General features: G+C 63.2%; 3 protein-coding genes across 3 annotated transcripts; 1 reads left to right on the top strand and 2 right to left on the bottom strand.

The window, feature by feature from the left end:
- The first annotated feature begins 345 nt into the window (after window positions 1–345).
- On the top strand, window positions 346–2,991 carry RNF26 (ring finger protein 26). Its single transcript, XM_070426969.1, has 2 exons — window positions 346–556; window positions 752–2,991. Exon 2 carries the CDS (start codon window positions 829–831, stop codon window positions 2,125–2,127), a length of 1,299 nt encoding a protein of 432 aa, XP_070283070.1. The 5' UTR covers window positions 346–556; window positions 752–828; the 3' UTR covers window positions 2,128–2,991.
- A 1,752-nt stretch (window positions 2,992–4,743) lies between these two features.
- C1QTNF5 (C1q and TNF related 5) lies at window positions 4,744–6,568 on the bottom strand. Its single transcript, XM_070426970.1, has 3 exons — window positions 6,330–6,568; window positions 5,838–6,089; window positions 4,744–5,577 (listed from the first exon to the last, which is right to left on the bottom strand). The coding sequence occupies exons 2-3, from the start codon at window positions 6,049–6,051 to the stop codon at window positions 5,060–5,062; spliced, it is 732 nt and encodes a 243-aa protein (XP_070283071.1). The 5' UTR covers window positions 6,052–6,089; window positions 6,330–6,568; the 3' UTR covers window positions 4,744–5,059.
- Window positions 6,569–7,260: 692 nt separating this feature from the next.
- On the bottom strand, window positions 7,261–12,673 carry MFRP (membrane frizzled-related protein). The gene is made up of 13 exons (XM_070426971.1): window positions 12,620–12,673; window positions 12,394–12,496; window positions 12,164–12,274; window positions 11,887–12,048; window positions 11,529–11,742; window positions 10,887–11,017; window positions 10,635–10,760; window positions 10,325–10,401; window positions 9,848–9,996; window positions 9,298–9,431; window positions 9,033–9,158; window positions 7,571–7,698; window positions 7,261–7,485 (listed from the first exon to the last, which is right to left on the bottom strand). Exons 1-13 carry the CDS (start codon window positions 12,671–12,673, stop codon window positions 7,261–7,263), a joined length of 1,740 nt encoding a protein of 579 aa, XP_070283072.1.
- Window positions 12,674–14,012: the final 1,339 nt, after the last annotated feature.

Consider the following 14,012-nt stretch of genomic DNA (forward strand, 5'->3'; position numbering starts at 1 on the left):
TAGCCCGTCCACCTGTCCCTCCGGCATCCCTGTTTCTCTGTCTCGCCCCCGCCCCCACGCTCTAACACCGATGGCGACTGGTTCCCCGGCGAGAATGAACCGCAAAAGAGGACTCCCCGGGCCCCGGGGCGGCCCGCTCGTCCCGGGGTGGCGCTGAGAAGACCCCGCCTCTGTCTGTCGCGGCCCCCTCTCCGCCCCCCCGGGGGGCGGGGACTCCCTGCGCCCGCCCCTGATCCGGGAAGTAAAGGCGTTGGGCCGTTCAAACGAGCCAATGAGCGCCCCCCGTGCCCGGCGGCCGGCCCTGCAGTCACGGCGCCGGCCCCGCCCCTTCGCGCACAAGATGGCGGCGCGCAGCGGGGTGGAGGCCGCACCTGGGCTCGCCTGAGGGTCCCCTTTCCCGCTCCCGCTCGGCGCAGAGTGCGAACCCGAGGACGGGGGCCGGGCCGGGACAGGGCACCTGCGCGGCGGGACCGCGAGCCCACGCCCGGCCTGCGCCGCCCTCCCGGCCCCGGCCCAGCCCGGCCCCAACCGCCGGGACGCGGGACGCCGCCGCCAGGTCTGCACCGCCAGGCCCCGCTCCTCCGCCGGCTCATCTCCGCCCGGAGATGCCCGGCCTCTTCCCTCCCCGACAGCCCGCCGTCCACACCGGGGCTCCCGGACCCCGTTCCCCGCACTGAGACCCTCACCCCTCACCCTTCTTCCGCAGACTCTCGATTCTCGCCCGGAGTTGAGACGTTTCCTTCCCTTCCAGGTTCACCCCCGACCCGTCCCCCCAACATCTCAGCCTTCCCACCCCTCACCCGGGAGCTGGGCGGTGTTGGCCCCGCCATGGAGGCTGTGTACCTGGTGGTGAACGGGGTGGGCCTGGTGCTGGACGTGCTGACCTTGGCGTTGGACCTGAACTTCCTGCTGGTGTCCTCCCTCCTGGCCTCCGTGGCCTGGCTGCTGGCCTTCATCTACAACCTGCCCCACACGGTGCTGACCAGCCTGGTGCACCTGGGCCGCGGAGCCTTGCTGTCGCTGCTGGCCTTGGTGGAAGCCCTGATGCGGTTCACCGGCGGGGGCGCTCAGGCCCTGTGGACCCTGCTGTGCAGCTGCTGCTCCGGCCTGGAGGGCCTGAAGCTCCTGGGGCACCTGGCGGCGCACGGGGCCTGGAGGAGCCGGGACCTCCTGCAGCGGGGCCTCCTCAGCGTGGTCTCCAGCGGCCACGCTCTGCTGCGCCAGGCCTGTGACGTCTGTGCCATCGCCATGAGCCTGGTGGCCTACGTGGTCAACAGCCTGGTCAACATCTGCCTCATTAGCACTCAGAACCTCTTCTCCCTGCTGCTGGCCCTGTGGGATGCAGTGATGGGGCCACTGTGGAGGATGACGGATGTCATGGCGGCCTTCCTCACGCACATTTCCAGCAGTGCTGTGGCCATGGCCATCCTCCTCTGGACCCCATGCCAGCTAGCGATGGAGCTCCTGGCCTCGGCTGCCCGCCTCGTGGCCAGCTTTGTGCTTGTCAATCTCACTGGCCTGGTGCTGCTGGCTTGTGTGCTGGCGGTGACGGTGACCGTGCTGCACCCGGACCTCACCTTGAGGCTGGCCACCCAGGCCCTCGGTCAGCTCCATGCCCGGCCATCCTACCACAGGCTTCGAGAGGATGTTACGCGACGGTCTCGCCTCGCACTGGGCATGGAGGCTTGGCGCCGAGTCTGGAGCCGCAGCCTGCAGCTGGCGAGCTGGCCAAACTGGGGAGGGGCACCTGGGGCTCCCCAGGGTGGCCCTAGAAGGGTGCCTGCAGCCAGGACCTCACAACAGGACACTCTTCCTGAAGCAGGGCCCAGATCAGAGGCAGAAGAGGAAGAAGGTAGAATGGCCAGAGTGACTGCTGCCTGGGGCAGGGAGAGGCTCAATGAGGAGCCTATAGCCGGGCAAGACCCATGGAAGTTGCTGAAGGAGCAAGAGGAGCGGAAGAAGTGTGTCATCTGCCAGGACCAGAGCAAGACAGTACTGCTGCTGCCCTGTCGGCACCTGTGCCTCTGCCAGGCCTGCACCGAAATCCTGATGCGCCACCCTGTCTACCACCGCAACTGCCCGCTCTGCCGCCGGGGCATTCTGCAGACCCTCAACGTCTACCTCTGAGAACTCTCTCCCTTCCTGCCCTCCTCCAGGTCCATGCACCACACAGCATTATCACCTGACCTCCGGGTCCTGGCCTGAATCGCCTTTTGCCCTGCGGCTGTCATGCCAAGCCTCCAAGCCATACGTCTAGGACATTGAGATGGGACACCTGGAAGACAGTGACCTAGGTGGGGGCAGGATAGCAGCTTCTGTTTGCCAGCGGGTCCCTGTGATGCTGAGGGAGGCATGTCACTCGGTCACACCCTGAGTCTGTTTGTTGTGGCCTCCCCTCCAGATGCCAGCCTCTGGGGCTCCTCCTCTGCTTCTGTGTTTGTTGTTGTTGGAGATTTGCAGGTCCTCTTCCTAGCTTCTGTAGCCACAACACATCAGTGTTATTTGGGTATTTTGGCAACTCAAGGGCCTTGGGATGTTCTTGAACCTTTGCTTTTAGCCAGAACTCCTGTGCCGGGAAGGTCTTGGGGGTGGTGTTTTGCAGATGCCCTTAGAGCTACCACTTTTGCCTGCCATGATCTTCTGAAGCTCCCTCCCAACCTTGTCCAACAGCTGGGGTCAGAAGTTTACCCGTGTGTGTGTGTGTGTGTGTGTGTGTGTGTGTAGCTGCACCTGGCTTTGGGACCATGAACCCTCGCATCCCAGCTCCACTGGGAGCCTCCGGAGAGAGAACCAGATTTCTATCCCTGTCCTTTCATTCCCCACATCACAGGGAAAATGGCATTCCCCTCTGCCTGCCTCTCCCTGGCACTGTGAGGGCAGACTGTGCACATTCCACTAGGGTCCAAACAGTGGGGCCAGGGCAGGGGCATGCAGTTCCCTGAGGGTCTTGTGGCTCTGTTTCCAGTGAATAAAGTTTGTTGACAACCCTGATAGCCTCTGTGCATCCTTGCAAGGGTGAGCAGTTGGTCAGCGTGACTGACTACAGCAGGCCCTTCAGTCCTGCTAGTCACCGGGGTGATCTGTGGGGAACCGGTGGGGGAGAGGGAAGGTAGGATGGGAGCCCTGTGCCTTGGGGAGACCCACGGTGTGGCTGGATTGGCTTTTATCAACTCAATTTGTGTCCTCACGTGAGCAGCCTTTGGAAAGCCCTCCCTCTCTTCTATTTTTGCTAGAAAGCCCTGGTAGAGAGAAGTGGGAGCTTTCTCATCCCAGCTTTCCCTCTGTGCCGCTCTTCCCAGGAGAGAACTTGGGGTTTCTCCTGCCTGGTGTCCAGTCTACTCTCTGATCCCTGGGGAAGCAGGTGCTTGTCTTTCTTGGCATAGAGTGACACTGATGGGACCTGGTGGAGAGCAGGGAGTTGAAGTTCAATACTCTGGAGGCCTGTCTCCAGCTCACCCCAGTCCCATTGGTCATATCTGCCCTCATCTGACCAGCAAGAGAGGGGAGCATGCCCCATAACTGTATTTAAATCTCGGAGCGGAATGCCAGGGACAGCCTCCTGCAAGTGGGGAAGAGGGACAAGGCCAGCAGGAAACTGAGAGCCCCTCTACCTTCTCGGGGTGAGAGGCTGAGCTGATAGGGGCCTTGCAAGCCCCGGTTTGTTAGTTACTGGGTTGGGGTGTGGGACTAGGGCTGCTTCTGAAGGTCAGAAGAGGGGACCTTTGAAGGACTCAGACTTGGCACAGCCCACCCAGGCCATCGGGGCCATGCCCAGCACAGCAGGGGTAGGGGGTTCATGGAAACCTCCACCTTGGAGTTGGGAGGCCTGAGGGAGGCCTTTTTCTACCCGTCCCTCCCCCTCCCAACCCTGGAGAGGGAGCTGAAGGAGGAGAGCCTTGGCTATGCACACTGTTTAAAGTGAGGATAAACGGTTTGGGAGGAAAGATAAACTTCCTGAGCTAGGAGCAGAGGACTCTCCCCTCCACCCCTATCAGGAATTCCATTGGCCAACCTCCATATCCTTCCTCCGCCAACCAGCCTCGGAGTCAAGAGCTCAAGCTGCCCTAGCCGGTTTGGCTCAGTGCATAGAGCGTCGGCCTGCGGACTAAAGGGTCCCGGGTTCGATTCTAGTCAGGGTACATCCCCGGGCTGCGGGCTCGATCCCCAGTGGCAGGCATGCAAGAGGCAGCCAATCAATGATTCTCATCATTGATGTTTCTATCTCACCCTCTCCCTACCTCTCTGAAATCAATAAAAAAATAACTCAAGCTGCCCAGGGTCATGGCTGCATTCTAGAGTGGGGGCGCCCTCTTGTGGTCACCTCAGAAACTACTCTCTAGACCCCAGGGACACTCCACTCCCTGGAAATGAGGGGTGAGAGAGAAGCAAGCAGCCTTCCTCCCAGCCATCTAGGGACCAAGCGAGCAGCTTGAAAATGGTCAACGAAAAATCCGGGCTCCGTTTCTGTTATCAGAACAGGGGTGTGTGTGTAAAGGTAGCCCCTACCCAGGGCATAGGACACCTTTGAGTTCGGACAAGTGGCCAGAGCTCCCTGCCAGAGGGTGCCTTCCTCAGCGAGGGACTCCTGACGACCTACACAGGGGCTCTCCCACGGGGCCTCTCCTGTCTCTCCGGCCCTTGGCGCATCCAGCCGGGAGCCCTCCCCTCCTCCCCTGTCTCCTCACTTTCCCCATCCTCAGGCCCAGGGCATCTCCACCACCAAAGACGGGAGCTGAGCCAGGAGGGGTTTGTAGATTTATTGAATGGCCTCTACTGAAAGGGCTAGAAGCGGAAGCGGGCTGGGGAGAAGGAGAGAAGCGGAGTCCCAGGGAGAGAGCACCCCACCTGCCAGCACAGCGCACTCCCTGGGTCTTGGGCAGAACCACCGGTGCCCGGTGCCCGATGCCGAGGCCCTGACTCAGACAGCCTGTCCCCACCCCCTGCCAGCAGCGGGCGCTCCCCAGGCACCCCTCGTCATTCACAGCATTGTGGGGGCCAGCCTTCCCGGAGGAGGACGTGGTGACACCCCGCCCCTGGGAGTGAGAGCAGCAGGCGGACGTCAAGCGAAGACAGGGGAGCCGTGCCAGTCGGAATACACCAGGAACCCGGAGAAGGTGCTGTCCGTCTTGACGCTGGCGTAGATGCCGATGTAGTCGCCCACCCCGACCTGCACCCACACCTGGTCCTCGGGCTCCAGCCTCACCATGGCGCCGCCCGACAGCGAGGCGGGCTTGGGCCACCCCCCGAAGAACTGGAAGAAGGAGGCCACGGACTCGCCGTTCTTGACTAGGTCGAAGTGCAGGCTGGCGCGGTAGACGGTGGCGTGCACCGCGAAGTAGTAGACGCCGGGCACGCGGCAGGTGAACTTGCCCGACGCCGCGTCGTAGTGGCCCTGCTCGTTCAGCAGCACCCGCTCGAAGGGCAGCGGCGCGTCCGGCGGCGGCGGCTCCCGGCTCTCCGTGCGTTTGGCGCTGAAGGCGGAGCGCGGGGGCACCGCGCACTCCCCCGCTGGCCCCGCCGCACCCGCGGGGCCCGCCTCTCCGCGCGGCCCGGGCTCCCCGCGGGGCCCCGGCAGTCCTGCGGGGGAGGGGAGGGTTCGGGGTGCTCGGAGGGCGACCCTGGGGGCCTCGCGTCCCCTCCCAGCTCCGCAGCCGCCACCCCCGCCCGGCCCCCGGCCCCCGCGTCCCCAGAGCGCGCAGGTCTGACCCGCTGAGTCCCCGGAGCGCGCCCGCGGGCGGGTCCCCCTCCTCCCCTCCCCGGCCAGGGGCTCGGCGGGTCCGGTGGGAGCGCCCGCCCCTCCGCGCGCGGCCCGCGGCCACGTCTCCGCGCCGCCTTACCCGGCCGCCCGCCCTCGCCTTTCTCTCCGGGGGCCCCGGGCGCGCCGTCCCTGCCGTCCCTGCCGTCGCGGCCGGGCAGGCCCTGGGCGCCGTGGTGGCCCGGGGAGCCGGGGAGGCCGGGGTGCCCCGGGCACAGGCTGGGGATCTTGTTGTCGTCGGGCGGGGCCGAGCCGGCCGCCAGGCGCAGGAGCAGCAGGGCGAGCAGCGTCCTCATGGCGCCGGCACGGGGGCCCGACGCCGGTCCTCTCGCGCCTGCGGGCGGGACAGGGGTCGGCCCAGCCTTCCGGGACCCGCCTCGCTCCCCACCCCATCGCCGCCGAGTCGGGCCCCACCCCACGGCCAAGTCCCTGGAGCGGAACGGGGGGAGACAAAGAAATGGGGCGCCCCTCGACCCGAGAGCACAGCCGCGCAGGAAGGGGGAAGCGCCCACCCTCCCGCCCGCGCCCAGTCTCCCCAGCCCCTCCCAGCCCCGGTCCCCGCCGCCGGACTCACCCCTTCCCGCTCCCGCCCGGCGGCTCCCTCCGTCTGCGGCCTCCTCCGGGCGGGCGCTGGCTACTGGGGACCCGCAGCGACCCCCGCCCCGCTCTGAGGCCCGGGCTGCCCTCTGCTCTCCCCGGCGGGTGCCCCGCCCTCGCCCGTCCTGCCCGCTGCGCGCTGGGCCTGCTCGGCTCCGCTCCTCCCCGACTCCGGGAGGAAACCCAGAGCCCTGCCGCGGACGGCAGGGAAGGAACTCGTGGTGCCCGGCGGGCGGCCAGACTGCGCGGGAGGAGGGGGAGGCTGGGCCGGAGACAGAGCGGAGGGGGAGGTGTGCCCGGACTGGGACCAGGGACAGACTCCAGCCCCGAGCAATGTGCGCTAAGCGGGCAGAGAGTGCTAGAGACAGACGGACAGACAGCTGGACCCAGAACTCAGAACAGGCCGGCCGCAGCCCAGCACTCAGTGAACAAATGAAAACGTCAAAAGGCAGGGGCTGGAGCCCTGGCCGGTGTAGCTCAGTGGATAGAGCGTGGACCTGCGGATTGAGGGGCGTGCAGGAGGCGGCCGATCAATGGTTCTCTCTCATCATTGATGTTTCTCTCTCTCTCCCTCTCCCTTCCTCTCTGAAGTCAATAAAAATATGTTCTGTTTGTTAAGGCCGGTGATGGAGACACCTGGAGAAGCAGGTGGAAGGGGAGGCAGGAGGCAGGACATGGGGGTCAGAGGCTCGGAGGGAAGCGGCTGGGTGGCCAGTGGCACAGCTGGAGGTGCAGGGACTGAAAGCAGCTGGGACAGTGGCCGGGTCTCCTGAGCCTGCTGAGGGTTCCCTCCTTCCCGGAGGCCCCGAGAAGGTTCGCAGAGCCCGAGGCAGCCCCTTCCTTGGTCCCTGGCCTGCCCCCCTGGTAGGCAAAGGATGGGCAGGCAGAGGGCAGGGGCCTAGTCGGCGTCAGGGCTGGGCACATGCTTCCAGGTCTGTGGCCTCGGGCAGCCAGTTGCAGTTGAAGGGCCAGGGGGTGCCCAGCAGTGCCAGGCCAGACTGGCACCGGTGCTCCGCCTCCTGGCAGACGGAGCGGCAAGGGGGGAGCACGCTGCCGAGTGAGGTGCAGCGGGGCACCAGCAGCCCGCAGAGGAGCCTCCGGAAGCTCGGGTAGCAGGGAAGGTGGGCCAGGCTCTGTGGGAGGAGGTCAGCCCTCAGGCTCCCACACCCCAGCTCCCCTCCCATCGCGGGGATCCCTCCTTATTACTTCCCAGGGCACCTCGTATGCTCTGAGCACCTCCGTCACCTCCTCCTGGGTGGCCATGCCAATCCAGATGTTCGGGAAGGCTGTGGCGTTGTAACTGAGCCCCAGGCACATCTCCACTCGGACGGCCTCACAGGCCAGCTCTACAGGGGCAGGAGGGGTCACTGTGGGGTCCACTCACGGCTGGTGGACGGGGGCACATTGCCCAATCACTCTACAAGGGTCCAGAGAGAGTTGTGAGCATCAAAGGAGATAAAACAGAGGGAGAGACGCTTTACATATCCTGAGCCTCTCTAGCGCCATGGACCAGCCCTAGGCACCAGGCAGGTACCTATTCTGAAAAATTATATATATATACTAGAGGCCCGGTGCACAAAAATTTGTGCACGGGGGGGGGGGGGGTACCTCAGCCCGACCTATGCCCTCTTGCAGTCTGGGACCCCTTGGAGGGTGTCCACCTGCTGGCTTAGGCCTGCTCCCTGGGAGATTGGGCCCAAGCTGGCAGTCAGACATCCCTCTGGCAGCCCGGCAGCCCTCGGGGGATGTCCACTTGCCAGCGGGGAGCAGGCCTAAGCTGCAGTCGGACATCCTTAGTGCTGCTGAGGAGGCAGGAGAAGCTCCCGCCACCACCACTGTGTTGGCAGCCGGCAGCCTGGCTTGTGGCTGAGCAGAGCTCCCCCATGGGGGAGTGCACTGACCACCAGCGGGCAGCTCCTGCATTGAGCGTCTGCCCCCTGGTGGTCAGTGTGTGTCATAGTGACCAGTCATTCCCAGTCTTTGTGCTGTTAGGGTCAGTTTGCATATTACCCTTTTATTTTATATATATATTATTTTATTGATTTCAGAGAGGAAGGGAGGTGGAGAGAGAGATAGAAACATCAGTGATGAGAGAGAATCACTGATTGGCTGCCTCCTGCATGCCCCCTATTGGGGATCGAGCCCACAACCTGGGCATGTGCCCTTGACTGGAATCGAACCTGGGACCCTTCAGTCCACAGGCTGATGCTCTATCCATTGAGCCAAACCAGATAGGGCTAAAATATATTTTTATTGATTTCAGAGAGGAAGGGAGAGGGAGAGGGAGAGAGAGAGAGAGAGAGAGAGAAACATCAATGATGGGAGAGAATCATGGATTGGCTGCCTCCTGCGCACCCCCCACTGGGCTGACAATCTTTTTTTAATATCTATTTCTTCAGGCACCCATTTGATCTCGGGGGGCAAGGGTGGGGCAGCAGCACTGGCAGAGGCCCTCAGCAGCTTGTGCCTCCCTCTTTGGGGGGGCTGTGGAGAGGGGCTCCCTCTCCGTGACAGGCCGGGCTGGTTCTGGAAGCCTCAGCATTGCTTCCTGTTGAGCTTGGGGTGACACAGGACTCAATGGGGAGTCAGGAGAGTGACCCCTCTCATCAGGAGGACGCGGGGGGCGGGCTATGAAGTGTGCTGTGAACGGCACCCTGCCAGGCCCGACGCAGCTTCTCACCTGGAGGTGGGGACAAGGGGCCGCCGCACTTGCCCGGGCTGCCCGCTGCACAGTCTCGCCACGGGTCACAATTCCAGTGCCTACACCCCTCGTCCTGGCAGGAGGGCTCCGTGGGCCCACAGGGCTCTGCAGGCACAGGCAGAGGGCAGTGCCCGGGGACATCTGCCCCCACTGCCTCCACGGCACCCTGACCAGGGTCGCAGCCCTGCCCTCCTCTCCCGGAGGCACCTTCACTGCCCACAGCCACCTGTCCCAGGGCACCTACTCTCTGTAGCGTCCAGGGCCCGGTAGGTGGCTGAGAAGCCCACACCACCGACGCCAGGGCCTGTCCTGAGGAGCACAGCCAGCCGGTGGCGGCGCGAGGAGAGGAGGCGGGGTGGTGGCTCTGCCCCACAGAACCTGCAGAGCAAGAGCAGGCGTGGTGCCCCGAAACCCCCAGGCCCAAGGAGCCTGCTGCTCTGGGTGAGGCTGGAGGGGGTGGGAGACAGACCTGGGTCATGGGACTCAGGGTCTGGGGGGAGACACGTGTGCCGTGGACAGAGTGTTCACAAAGGCATGAACTCCAGCCACTGGAGGTGGGAAAGTCTGTGGGCATTCCCGAGGCCTGGATGGCCCGCAGCTGGGGCCCCGGGCGGGCCTCCTGGAGGCGGTGGGGCAGGGAACAAAGGCCTTTTGTAGGGGACAGTGCAGACACCTCCTGCTTGGAGGAGCCAGAGGACAGGAAGGGGGGAATAGTTGGGTGAATTGGTAGGAAGCAGGGAGGGGTACTGCGGAGGAGGACGGAGGGCCGGTTCCTCCCCTGGCGCTGCGGATACCTGCCCAGGAGGCCGAGGGCCCCCGAGCTGCTGGCCTCATACACCGCCACGTGGTCAGACTGGCACTCCCCCTGGGCGTCCAGGTTGAAGTTGAGGAACTGCAGTTCTATGCCACGTCCGGTGGGGACTGAGATATGCCAGGTGCAAAGCTGGGGCGGGGCGGGGGGCGGGGGTGCATAGCTGGGATCATTCCAGGTTCCTTCTGTCCCAATCTGGGCATCCAGGCTAGGCCTGGAGTGGGTGGGCACTGCCCACATAGCTCATCATAGGTGCTTCTCCAGATAGGAAGGGCCTTTTTAGCTTGTCTGCTCTCAGATCAATGAGGATGGGAGTAACTAGGTATACAGTAGGCACTTAACAATGCCCCTTCCTGCCTGCTTGATCTCTGACCTTCCCCAGGGCAAGGCAGTGTCTGCCGTGCTGCTCTTAGTCACACTGGCCAGAGCCACCCTCCCGCTCCACGGAGTGCCGGCTTACCAGTTGGTGAGGGTACCCCTGCAGGAAGCTGGGAGCAGAGAAACTGCCCTGGAGCCCCGTCAGGTTCCCCCCACATCCTGGAGAGAGGAGGAGGGCCCTGCATTGGCCAGCAGCTGGGCCTTTGCCCAGAGGCCTGGCTGTACCCGCAGAGGCACGTTTGGCCATGCCCATGGGGAACAAGTTCTAGGCCAGACAAGGACCAGGCGGGTTAGGGCGGAGCCAGAGCTGGGAGCCCAGCCGGAGCCTGGATCAGACGCCTGAAGATGGCCCCCTCCCTCCCTCGGCCCCCTGAGGCCAGCGGGGCGTGTACCTGAGGCCTGGGCACTGCAGTTGCTCTCATCCCTGCCATCGGCGCAGTGGGCGAAACCGTCGCACACCAAGCCAGGGGGCAGGCAGGCGAGCTGGTCGCAGGGGAACTCATCCTGGGCACAGCTCCCTGGGGGGTGCGGAGGCATCCTGATTCAGACACGCCAGAGCCTCCCCATCCTGCCAGTGCTGGGAGCGGCTGGGGGAGAGAAGGGACCAGGGACAGGCAGCGGGGGCCACGCGGGCACACACTCACCGCGCCCAGGAGCCACGGCCTGGAACCAGGCCTGGAAGCCTCGCCCTTCCACGCTGCTGTCTGAGACGAAGGCAACGCGGAGGCGGCTGGCGTTGGTGTTGAGTGTGGGGGGAGGTTCCCTGCCACACACCCTGCAAGAAGCCGGGTGAGGGTGAGAGAGGCTCAGAGGCAGGATGGAGCCCGCCTGGGCTGCGTACTGAGCCAACGTGGTCGGAAAGGCTCCTGTCATTTCCCAGGAAGCTCTGGGCTTCCTCCCACCTGGCACCCATCCCTGCAGCATTTCTTCCTTTTTTTTAAAAAAAAATGTGTTTTTATTGATTTCAGAGAGGAAGGGAGAGGGAGAGGGGGAGATAGAAACATCCATGATGAGAGAGAATCATGGATCAGCTGCCTTCTGCTTGCCCCACACTGGGGGGTCGAGCGATGGGAAAGGAGGTAGGAGATCCATTTTACAGATTTGGAAACTGGTTAGAGAAGAGAAGTGACCTTCCCAAGGTCATAGAGCACGAGGGTAGCAGAGCTGGGCTCAGGTGTGGAGACTCAATTTCCTCCCAATCAGGCCTTTTCCACTGACGCTCCCGGCGCTACCCCCCAGACAGGATTCAGGACAGAGGCGAGGCCTCCTGGGGGAGAGGAACCCACCTGAGGAGGGGGCCTTCCGGCTCGGGGGAGATCTCTAAGCGATCGAAGAGGCAGGAGGCCACGCTCTCCGTGCCCAGAGCTTCGATCCTGAGCTGTATCGCACGGTCTGCGGGCACCTGGATGTGCCACACACAGTGGGTGTCGGGCGGGTAGGGGTCTGGGTAGTTGGGGCTGCTGAAGACGCCCCGTGGTCCTAGGAGGAGGCCCCCACAGGCTGCGGAGACAGCGGTTGGAGTTCAGAGGTCAATGGGAGAGAGACCCTTCCCTGGCCCAAGTGCCTCTTCCAAGCCCTCCCCCCGCCCCCCCCCCCCCGCCCCCGCTCATGTCCCCCCCCGGAAGGTCGGCCTGTGGCACTCACAGGCCTGGGGTGTGAGGCTCAGGCTTGCCTCTCGCTGCCCTTTAGGGGTCCTCGGTGCCTGAGAGGGGGTGGTGGCTGTGGTGGAGGGGGTGCCAGTGGCTACGAGGTCCCTGGTGGGCAGCGGAGGAGAGAAGGCTCCAGATGGGGGTGCAGACTGCAGCTCTGACAACAGGAAGGGGGAGGGGGAGGGTTCAGAGGGGCTGGATCCCCGGGGCACAAGTGGCACAGCCCACGGAGTCCTCCAAAGCCCCTCTCCCCGTAGGGCCTGGGCACTCACGGGCCAGCAGGACGGCCACCAGCCCCAGCAGCCCCAGCAGCAGGCCGGCCAGCAGCAGGGCGCACAGCCCGCAGAGGTGCCAGTCGGGTGGCAGCCCTCGGGGACGCCAACCTGTGGGCAGACAGGGCGGGACTGAACCCCTCCCCTTGGCACCCTCCCCATGCCCCTCAGCAACCCCCCCCCCCCCCCGGCCTCTCGGTCCTCCCCCGCGTCACTCCCGAGACGGCTACCGTGCCAGGGCGTGCGAGTGCGACGGCGGGCATCCTCCTGGAAGGCGGGCGGAGGGCACGGTGGCCCCGACTCGGGCTCAAAGGCAGGGTTGCAGAACTCAGTCTGGAAGGGAGAGGCCGGAGGGCTGAGGGCAGGTGGAGGCACCGCCTGTCAGGGGTGCCCAGGGGCACTGCCAGCCAGGGCGGGCAGCTGGGGTTTGGAAGAGCGGCTCTCGGTGGCCCTTACCTGGCTCGGCTCTGCGGACTCCACATGCAGGACGGTGTCTGTGCTGTCCTTCATGCTCCGGTGCTGCGTGGCGTCTGAGGCCTTGCTGAAGCCTGAGCCCGCAGGGCCCGCTCCTGACCCCAAGCCCCTGTCCAAGGGGCAGCCTGGGCTTCCGAGGGGAGCGGCTGCCAGGTGGACCAGCTCCAAGGCCGCACTAGGCAGGCTGGCCCGGGCCCCTGGCCGCTGGGCTCTGTGTTGGGGACCGGGCAGCCGCCAGAAGGAATTTGCAAAGGCATGAACCGGCCCCTTAATCCAACTCAGCTGAGGGCCATGCCTGGGCCCAGGGCAGCAGCCCTGAAAGGCACTCAGTGGCTGCGCACATACCACAGGAGAAACTGGGTGCTGTGTGTGTGTGTGTGTGTGAATGTGTGTGTGAGTGTGTGTGTATGTGTGAGAGTGTGTGTATGTGTGTGTGTGAGTATATGTGTGAGTGTGTGTGTGAGTGTGAGTGTGTGTGTGTGTGTGTGTGTGTGTGTGTATGTGTGAGTATATGTGTGTGTGTATGTGTGTGTGAGTGTATGTGTGTGTGTGTGTGTGTGGGTGGGTATATGTGTGTGTATATATGTGTGTGTGTGTACGTGTGTGAGTATGTGTGTGTATGTGTGTGTATGTGTGTGTGTGAGTGTGTGTATATGTGTGTGTGTATGTGTGTGTGAGTGTGAGTGTGTGTGTATGTGTGAGTATGTGTGTGTGTGTGTGTGAGTGTGTGTGAGTGTATGTGTGTGTGTGTGTGAGTGTATGTGTGTGTGTATGTGTGTGTGTGAGTGTGTGTGTGAGTATGTGTGAGTGTGAGTGTGTGTGAGTATATGTGTGTGTGTATGTGTGAGTATGTGTGAGTGTGTATGTGTGTGTGTGTGTGTGAGAGTGTGTGTGAGTGTGTGTGTGAGAGTGTATGTATGTGTGAGTGTGTGTGTGAGTGTATGTGAGTGTGTGTGTGTGTATGTGTGTGTGTATGTGTATGTGTGTGTGAGTGTATGTGTGTGTGTGTGTGTGTGCGTGTGTGTATGTGTGAGTGAGTGTGTGTGTATGTGTGTGTGTATGTGTATGTGTGTGTGTGAGTGTATGTGTGAGTGTGTGTGTGTGAGTGTGTGTGTATATGTGTGTATATGTGTGTGTATGTGTGTGTGAGTGTATGTGTGTGTGTGAGTGTGTGTATATGTGTGTGTATATGTGTGTGTATGTGTGTGTGTGTGTGTGTATGTGTGAGTGTGAGTGTGTGTGAGTGTATGTGTGAGAGTGTGTGTGTGAGTGAGTGTGTGTGTATGTGTGTGTGTGTGTGAGTGTATGTGTGAGTGTGTGTGTGTATGTGTGAGTGTGTGTGTATGTGTGAGAGTGTGTGTATGTGTGTGTGTGA

Source organism: Myotis yumanensis, unplaced genomic scaffold (assembly GCF_028538775.1).
Source record: "Myotis yumanensis isolate MYYU_CA2020_CCGP unplaced genomic scaffold, mMyoYum1.0.hap1 SCAF_10, whole genome shotgun sequence".
Taxonomy (NCBI): domain Eukaryota; kingdom Metazoa; phylum Chordata; class Mammalia; order Chiroptera; family Vespertilionidae; genus Myotis; species Myotis yumanensis.